Source organism: Suillus discolor (assembly GCF_016758755.1).
Source record: "Suillus discolor strain FC423 chromosome Unknown F5147scaffold_698, whole genome shotgun sequence".
Classification (NCBI taxonomy): Eukaryota; Fungi; Basidiomycota; class Agaricomycetes; order Boletales; family Suillaceae; genus Suillus; species Suillus discolor.
The window spans coordinates 1-9,812 of record NW_024541945.1 but is presented as its reverse complement, the minus strand read 5'-3'; the positions used below and the strand labels follow the sequence as shown (position 1 = coordinate 9,812).

At 47.0% G+C, this 9,812-nt stretch overlaps 1 protein-coding gene across 1 annotated transcript; it reads left to right on the top strand.

Moving 5' to 3' along the window:
• Positions 1 to 4,830: 4,830 nt before the first annotated feature.
• On the top strand, positions 4,831 to 6,147 carry F5147DRAFT_784879 (uncharacterized protein; the record flags this gene model as incomplete). The annotated part of the gene is made up of 7 exons (XM_041442882.1): positions 4,831 to 4,923; positions 5,033 to 5,104; positions 5,157 to 5,339; positions 5,389 to 5,433; positions 5,494 to 5,641; positions 5,713 to 5,780; positions 5,845 to 6,147. The coding sequence occupies 7 exons, from the start codon at positions 4,831 to 4,833 to the stop codon at positions 6,145 to 6,147; spliced, it is 912 nt and encodes a 303-aa protein (XP_041284031.1).
• Positions 6,148 to 9,812: the final 3,665 nt, after the last annotated feature.

Genomic DNA, 9,812 nt, shown 5'->3' with positions numbered 1-9,812 from the left:
GCCAATCGGATATCGTGCGCACTCATCTACCTATGTCCAGTCTCATCGCGCTAGTCCCACTAGGTGCATAGTTACTTGTTTTCACATCCCTAACATTGTCGACCGCATTATTACATGTATTCCCATAGTCTGCAGTACCTCATGTCTTATTACATAGGACATCGGACCCAAAATATTGCGCTACTACTTTCGCCTATAGGGTTCTGGATTTCTATGTATCTACATAAATATTGGACTCCCCATAGCATCATCATCATCCGAGTAGAGGAGAATCATCTCCGACGCTTAGGGGTCAAACCTGATATTTCATAGTTCTTAGTTGACATTGCGAATATCATCGTTCCTTCACCATCTGTACCCGTCATCGTTATTATTGCACAGACCGCTTGCTTTCCTGACGCTCGCTATCGCATTGAAGGTTCAACGATACAGCGAGGCACAAACAATGCTCCTGACTGTATCTATAAATGTTGTAAGGTCGCGCATTGCCTAGTCTGCTATACTTGAGATGACAAGTGCGTTCGACCCTAAAGGGGAAGCGAGTGCAGCAAGGATCTAGTAGTAGGCGCCGAAGGCGCTACTGGTTGGCGAGTGCAAAGCGCAGGAAAGCGAAGGTGCGCGCGAGGCGCGAGAGTGCGCGAAGCGCGGGAAGCGCGGGAATGCGCACGCGTGTATGCAGAAACAAGTGAGAGTAAGAGTGAGTTTGCTTAAGTGATGATTAGACACTAGACAAGAGGTGAGAGATGCAAGCTGAGAGATGTTATATGCGAGGTGCCAAGGAATAGATTTCAACTATGCTCTGCTGGGTAGTAAATGGGTATTGTTTTGGTTCAGTCCTCTGTCGTTATTGGTGTGTGAGTAGTGAGTAATAGTATTATGCTGGCGCTTAAGTATGTCGCCTAAGTTGCTGTCATGCGGAGCCGAAGCGATACCGAGTAGGTAGGTAAGGGTATATGAAGTAAGGGTCCCATGATAAAATAAAGATGGAAAAATATTGCAAATGTGAGACATGGAACTATACGCCCTAGGGAACTGGTGGACAGTGGATGGATGTTTCTGGTGGCTGGCGCTATAGGGCGATCAAGCACGGGAAAAGTGAGCGCAGGCATTACTCGATGAGCGGCTGGAAGGCCGCGCGCGAGTTGCGCTCTCTTTCGGGGACAGCTGCGCCTCATGTAGGACATAGCTGTAGGAAGCAGACAGAGTGATGTGATACAAGTCGTGCTGTATACTCCTTGGTGAAAAATGCATTTGCACAAGGAGAGGCATGAGTCTCTACACCGGGTCCAGAAACAGGTGATTACCATAAGGGGATGAGCGCTTATTTAAGGTTTGGGTTCGGATATGAAGCATAGGTCGGATCCGGAGATCCTGGCAAGTGGATATCAGATTGAGTGTCTGGGTTTTGGATCTGGATGTGTGGATATGCAAAGGTACAGGGATCCGGGTGTACAGGCATCTTGACAGATAAAGGACATGGACAGGGGGTCCAGAGGTCCGGATGAGGTGTGGGAACATTGTTGGATGTAGGTCCGGAATACGGGATATGACAGGCTCTTGCCTCTGGTCCACATGCTTTTTGGACTCTACACACTCTGAAGGTCTATCTTTGTCAATCCTAAATCTCTCTAAGTATTAGCTGCTTCTTTTGGACTTTACATGGTTCATGTTCCTTACCCAGACCCCTGCCTTCCTACACCAGTACAGCAAAGTTAGACCTGAACAAAAACCTAATAACACTATTTTGATTCAAAGATATTTATCTACTATTGGTAATTTTGAGCCTGATTAATATTGCTGTAGGTTTTATACATAAATTAGAAACTTTTTTGCTAAAACCTTACTAGAGGCAAATGCAAGTATCCTTGATACAAAGTTTAATATATGACCAAAGTATTGATGCAAACTTAGAAGGATAAGTACAAGAAAAATTTAATTATTTCCAAAGGTCTTGACTTACACATCTATCAAAGCTGAGATTCTAGGCAAAGATTTGAAAGAGCCATCTGGCCACTAGTATTCACTTATGTGTATGGTTGCAGTGTATCATATTTAAGATCTTTTATTATTATGCTGCTCTCATCTTGCTGTTTGAAAGTTTTTTGTTGCAATCTTTATTCAATTCATCTATGTAGCTGAGGAGAAACATTATGAGTTCCTCAGCAGTAGCATGATTGTAAATATGCTGTAGGATTCTGGACTAAATGTCACTGTGTACTATTGTTAGCCAAAGAGCCTATCAAAAATCTATAGAGCACCATAAGTTTTCCTATCCTATCCATCCTTTGTCCAGTAAATAATCTTGTCCAACAATGAACCTGCTTTTCCTGCACTTTGCAGCATCCGCTTGGCTACACTTTTCCATGCATTGGCCACATAGCGCACATGTTCCTGCACTTTGGATACCTCAGAAATGCATTAGGAAGACAATATACCATTGCCTTCACTCTATCTAAACCTCATTTCTTGACTTCTTTATTTCTTGTCCACACTTTCCTGTACTTTGGATAGCCTCACATACACCTCTGCACCTCGCACATTACCTGTCTGCTATTTTCCCATGCTTAGCACATCCTCAGGTTACACATATCCTTCATTGTTCTAGTAGCAATTCCCTTTAGGGTTAAACATGTCTGTTAAGACATAGCAGCTAGGTATAGCAATGATCCAATATTATTTTGCTTGCCACTCAGCAAGCTTGTTGTTTCCACACCACCTTGAATATGTATATCCTCTGGTCAAATGTCTGAATGTTTCCTCCTCTACAACCCTTGTTCATATCTGTATCCCAATCTCTATTCCTATTGTATCTTCAGAACTCCTATCTCTGGACCTCCAGAAATTATTTGTACCTATTGCTAGACCTCTTCCCATGCTTTGCCCATATTTGTACTATTTTCCTATTTAGGTATCTCTGCTTTTCCAGCTTTCAGTTATCTCTGTTTTCATCTTACTTATTGATCCTTGTATGAGTTTCATCTCTAAGTTCATTTACTTATAATTCTTCTCACTTACTAATGTATTTCCACATGCTTATAATAGAACAATAATGTGGACTGGGCATGTACAGAGGAGCAGTATGTTCAATCCAAGGGCTTCTGGTGAGGCCAGAGCTCAGAAGGAAGTGAAATTGATGCAGAAAACAGCAAATAGTAACTCCTAAACAGCAGGTAGGAAGAGGGAAATCTAATACTAGGAGCTTTCAACAAAACTACAGCCTGTAACTACTTATTGGAGACATTAGGCATACTGGGACCAGAAAAACAGTAAAGTATTTGGTAGAAACTGTGGAGGGTTCAGAGTGCAAGTATCAGGGTACTAGGTGAAGAAGAACATGATCAAGTCAGCAGTAAAAATGCAAACCTGAGAAAATTGACTATAAATAAAGGTGTATCAAAATAAACCAATATGATCTCAGCTGGAGGCTGAGTGCTACATTGTACATAGCCTTACCCCTCTGCTTACTAATCTGCTCAGACTTGTCTCCAGTATAGAAACTCCTATAGAAACTCCTGTACTTCCTCAGTCTGATTATCATATTAGTCCTCACACTAGATCTCACACCAAGTCTACATACTAGTTCTTGTTTCTTTGTCTTTGTTAATACCCGCCCCAGGCCTAGGGAGGAATTCCTGTTATGACACAAGGTCGTATGCGACTTGGATGGTTCTAACAGCAACAACCATGGCAGTGGTACCGAGTGCTGAGAGTCATCGGTGTAGGTGAGGAATGTAGAATGATAGAAAGTGGGTGGTATGAGATATACTCAGATGGTCCTCTGTGCGCGAATCTAATGTCGGCCCAAGGGGATTGCTACTGAGAAGGTTCCTCTATGTACAATAGTGGAGGGAAACACTGAACTGGACTGTCAGATAAGCCTGGTGAGGTGTGCGACGGTGGGCGAACCGCAATGAGCGAAAGCGCTACAAAGTGCTACTGAGCGACGAGTACGATGGCACGCACTGAGTGTGAGCGAAGCGCGCGTGCGGGGGGTGGAGTGCAGTGACTCTTAAGTGAGTCGGGAGACAAGTAAGACGACATTTGTATATAAGAATATGAGAACTGGCGCTCAGTGTCGGTCAGCGGATACGATGGAGATTTTAGACTTAGAGTCCAACATTTGTGCGGGAAGAAGATGATCATCATTATACAAAAGGCAAGGTATATATATTCTAAGTAGTGTTTAAGTGCTGTCAAGTGCTAAAGCGAGCCGGGAAGCGAAGTGAGTACGTGATGATATGTAAATAAGGGTCCATGACGAAACATATGGAATATGTGCGCAAGCGCCAGAGATATGTCAGAATACATGAGAATAAAATAGGAATACATACGACAAACCGAACGGACATGGAATGGATGGACGGAGGACCAGCAATGGAACCGAAGGTGCGTGCGCCGATGCGCGACCTAAGCACCTGTATGCGCGAGTGGCCGACAAAGCGCCAAGTGCACAGAAGTGAGATACAGGTTGCGCTGTGTTTGGAAGGTGATTTAGGGTGTTGTAAAATTAGCTCTCTACGAGGCCACAGAGATGTCAGTCTCTACATCTCATAGGAACTTAGCTTCTGACTGTCCCCAGTCAGCATACATAGGGGTGGATGGACTTGGCGAATTTGCGACGAGGAAAGTCACGTGATCGTGGGCGAAACACGCCAAATCGGATGTGGAGCAGATCCACTGTGGTCGCGTGAAGTGTGGTGAGCGGGCGGAATTGTGCTGACATAATGTGGTTCATTTCCGACATAAAAGCCAGCCACGTGTCGCGCTTCTCTTCTTCAATTCAATACTCCATTGCAGCTTCACGATTATCTTTTGCTTCCATCATTCATCATGTCCTCTATCATCTTTAACCCTGCTATGTTGACAGTGTCTCCCTCTCCCTCCCCCGAACCTGAGGAACACCCACTAGAGGGTGGCAATGCTGTTGACGACGCCACTCGATGATGCGGCTCCAAAGGAGCCTGAGGAATCTGAGTGACGGATTGAACGTGCTTGGGCCGCCGTACTTAACACTATGCACGTGTGCATTGAGACTGCTCCTCCCTCCAAGCCGAAGCTATTGGAGGAACAGGAGTCTTGGCTTCGCGACTGGAATGTCGCAATGGTGAGTGGCGTTTTACTTGGTGCTTACTTGATCGCTAACGGCTCCCTTTTAGGCTGATATCTATGAGCGGGCGCGTGCGGCTTCGCTGCATGTGTCCCTTAATGATGCGGAGAATGTTACGTTGGCCGAGGGCAAAATTGCCACGAGGATGCTGACAAGAGCTGTGAAGGCTTGGAAGGAGAAGGCGGAAGAGTCTGCCGTGACTGTGCGCCCAGCGCACGCTGAGAAGGGGAAGGTGAAGGAGGTTGTCCAGCGAGGAGACGGCGGAGAAGGTGACAGAGAAGTCGGGTGAGAAGGCGCCCAAACCTGTGCTTACCGATATGGGATCGGTGAGTTTTTTCTTTCTTTCTTCGGTTTTTCGGTTTGGCTGACATGTTTTTCTTTTCTAGTGTTTGGGTGGGCGTATGACCGCCACCTCTGTCAGCCATCCTGCTGAGAGGTGCGAGTGTTGCGCCGCGTCCGGCGCTAAGTGCATCGTTGTGCAGCCAAGCGGAAGGTGCGAGGGCTGCGTTAAAGTGCGGAAGGGTTGTTCGTTTGGTGAGTTGGCACTTATTACTTCTTTTTCACTTTACTCATGCCTGATTGATTTAGTTGCCGCTAAGAACAAGGGATGCGTGCTGGCTGTGCCGAAGCGCAAGGCGCCTCCCTCGGCGCAAACGACTGCGCCAGAGAACCGGTGATCCGAGGTGGAAATTGTGGGTGAGGCTACGGCCGATGAACCCATTGCCGGTACCTCGAAGGAGGCCATCGTTGTCCAGTGGCCGAAGCGACCGCTTGCCTCTGCTGCTGCACCTGCGGCAAAATGTCCTCGCTTGGATGCCAATACCGAGTTGGACGAGGCACGCGCTGAGTCCGCTCAACTCTGTGCTGAGAACGCTGAGCTTCGCACTTGGAACAATAAGTATCGGGTCGCTCTCACTGAGATGCGTCAACACTCCCGGACGCAAGAGTCCGAGTTGCTCCACATGAGGCAACTGGCTGTATCTTTTGGCGCCGATTGGGGAACTTGGGAGAAGGAGCTTTGCGAAGTCCTAGAGGAGTAGATAGTCTCTTTAGAATACTTTAGATTTGGAATCGCCTGCTAGCACCAAAGAGCGCTTTGTACTATAGAGTCTCTGATTTCTCCGGCGCCTGGTGCGCCTAATACGATAGTGCTTTGTGTCCTGTCCATGTCTGTGTCCAATTCCATTGTCCGATTCGATTCGCCAGCCTGATTAAGTAAGAGGAATACGCGAGTGAGTGCATGTAAGAAATATAGAGTTATGAGAAAATATGGCGGTCACGCAAGCTGCGCGCTTGTCTTGTCTTCTTCGGGCGTCCTTTCGCGTCTATTCCTTCGCATGTCCCTGTGTGTCGCTGATATTAGATGGTGTTAATGTATAGTCTATGAGTAAAAAGGGGCGCGGCGTGGCTGTGCGCATTAGAAATGGAAGGTCTATGGGATAGTCATGCGCGTGCTTCTAGGTAACTTATCTTCAGTATGTACTTTGACGGTTTATTATCGCCCGATCGGCGGTTATAGAATAGAGTCTGTTGGATGTATGTTCAATGCAATGCGTGTGTTATGAGACATGATAAAAGAAACTGAGGTCGTTGGCCGAAACCCGGGGTAAAACAGAGATAATGGAAGTTGACGGTATGTTTTTGTGATTGTTTTGTTGTTATATATTGTTTTGTTTTTGTGTGCGATGTGGAAAGCGGGGATATGCGGTTAGGGTGTTGGGTGATATGCGGGAAGTGATCGCGGCGCCCTCTGGTTTGTCTTCATTGGGTTCTTCAATATCCTCGTCGGCTAAGTGATCAAGGGTCTCATCGTCTTTACCAGTGACACTAGTCACCATAATGCGCTCATCGCTGCGCGGATGATAAGGGATGATGTGGAATGCTGCGTAGCGTAATTTAGAGATAGCGCCATCCAACTCGGCCAGCAGATATGAGCCTCCTTTCATGCAGCGCACTATAATCATAGGTCCCAAATATTGCGGCTTCGTTTTCTTGCTCAACTCGTATTCAACCTTCGAATTGCGCACCAGTACTAAGGTACCGGGTGCATGGTTGTAATCGTGGATCGTCGCACGAAAGCACTTCTCAAAATCGCAGATAGACGCGTAACGCACCTTCATTACCTTGTCCCTGATAGTGCTGAGATCCTCTATGTGCTTCTGTAACTGCCATGCGCGCCAAGCAATGAGTTCTGCAGTGGTAAATGGCGCGTGCTGGCGTTGGCGCTAAGAACGTAGCTTCTGCAAGGTCAAAGGGGAAGATCGGTTCAACACTGTGCACCATAAAATAAGGTGATAAGCCCGTTGACTTGTGCACGGTGACGCGCTCGGCCCAAAATACGGAATGAACAACTTGATACCAATGAGTATCATCTCCATCGCAAGTTTTAATGATGGCCTCCCGGACATCACGGTGCCGGCGCTCTACTATACCGTTCGCTTGCGAGTTATAGGGCGATATGCGGATTGGATGGATATCATATCTTTCCGCAAGCATGTCTGTGGTGAGTCTATAAGCGGGCACATTGTCAGTAATGATTTCGGTGATAGGACCCCATCTGCATAGTAGCTCTTCATATATGAAGGCCATGAGCGACTTGGTATTCTCCTTGCGCAACATGCGCCATTCGGGATAGGACGTGAGCACGCAGTGCGCCTGTACCAGATACTCGTATCTGCCTGCTTTGGGCATCTTCATTGTATCGATGTGTACTCTGCGAAACAAACCTCCAGGCGTCGGTACCATCAGTGGTACTTGGAGCTTTAGTATCTGCCTGATTTGACATTCATGGCATGTGCGTGTGTACCACTTGATATTGTCGTTGATGTGCGGCCACCAAAAGCACAACAGCAGCTGCGAGCGAATGGCATATACGCCCTTATGACCTAGGTCATCGTGCACTTGTTTTAGCAATTGATATCGCTTATGCGGTGAAGGTACAACAATTCAGATGGTGAGTCTGAACAATGTTGGGTCTTGCAGAACCTAGCTGCTATTCGACCCTAAAGGGTTTCTGGACCAGGCTCAAGGCTCAGAGAAGAGGAAATATGATAGAAACTTGCTGAATACTCAGACTCATAGTAGAACTGGTGAAAAGGTAACTTGATTATGTAAGCTACAAAGTGCCAACATAAGGTAAGGTAAAGACAGTCTCTCCAAGCCTAGCCAGAAATGAATCCCTACATCTCATGGGAACTTTGAATCATGACTGTCCCCAGTCATCTACCTATGCAAACCAAAGCTAAGCTAAACTAAGAAAACTAACCTGGGGGTCCTCAAACACCTTTTGTTTCCTTGACGCGTATGCCAGGTAAACTGCGCCAGTGAGTGAGGGTCAGGCAATGCAATAAAACGATAATCTCCAGACTTTGCTTTGAGTACTGGAGGAGCAGCGATGATAAAGTGATGTAAAACGCGATGATGGTGCATGGATGACGACGGGGAGTGGACGGATCGAAAGGGGCGAACGAGGGCTTCGAAATGAGTATAGGGTCGACTAGGATTGGTCAAGAACTGAGCAAGATATGAAAAGAATGATGGAAAAGGGAGGGAAACGCGAGAATGGCGGATTGCGGAGGAACGCGCGGACGTATCTGGAAGCGGATCGGACGGATGGAAAGCGGCGGCGAATGCGGTCAGAATGAGTATAGGGTCGATAGGTGCGCGATCAAAGGGTGAGGAGATATAGATAAAATGGTGGAAAAGGTGCGATAAAATGGGGGGCAACGGAAAACGCGAATGGTGGGCGAACGGCGTGTCGGATCGTGGCGCCGATGGGCGCGAATGAAAGCCATGAACGGGGGCTTCAAAACTGGTATAGGGTCGAGGGGGTTCCAATGCGAAATGGGCTGGTGAAAGTGCGAAAAAGTGCGGAGGTGCAAGAGGGAGGAGGAGGAGAAGGGGTATGGTGGCAGGGCAACAAGGGCTGGTCCTATCAAGAAGCAGATTGGGGCAATGGACAGAGCCACTGAAGGATGGTAAATGGCCAAAAGAGCTAAAAGAGACAGGCCTTTGAGCACCCAGAAAACCCTTATCTCCCCTCAACTCTCAAAAACACCAAAAACTCGATAACTCCACAACTACTGCTCCAAATTCGATGAGCGAGGGCTCAAAATGACCGGACGTACGTGGGGAATACGACTCTAAGTTTGCGAGAGATCCGCTCGAAAAACGCGTGAGAAAAAACACCTATCAGTGCGCTGGAGAGGAGGAGAAGATGCTGAAAACTGGGAATTGTGGGAGAAGCTGATAAGGAATGACTGTGGTAGGATAATAGGCGAATTTGGGGATGATTGGAGAGCTGGAAGAGCCTAGAAACACAAGAAACCCTCGCGGTGGGCTCCAGTTGAAGGTACAACAATTCAGATGGTGAGTCTGAACAATGTTGGGTCTTGCAGAACCTAGCTGCTATTCGACCCTAAAGGGTTTCTGGACCAGGCTCAAGGCTCAGAGGAGAGGAAATGTCATAAAAACTGCTCAAGACTCAGACAGACTCATACTGGTAACTGGTGAAAAGATAACTTGGTTATGTAAGCTACAAAAGTGCAAACATAACACTAAGGTAAAAACAGTCTCTGCAAGCCCAGCCAGAAATGAATCCCTACAGCGGTTTTACCATGAGCTGGTGTTTACCGTTCGCTTCGCGGCGCCAAAGATTGCCTTCAAGGACGAAGAAGCACGCCGCGTGATTGACGAACACGGCAAA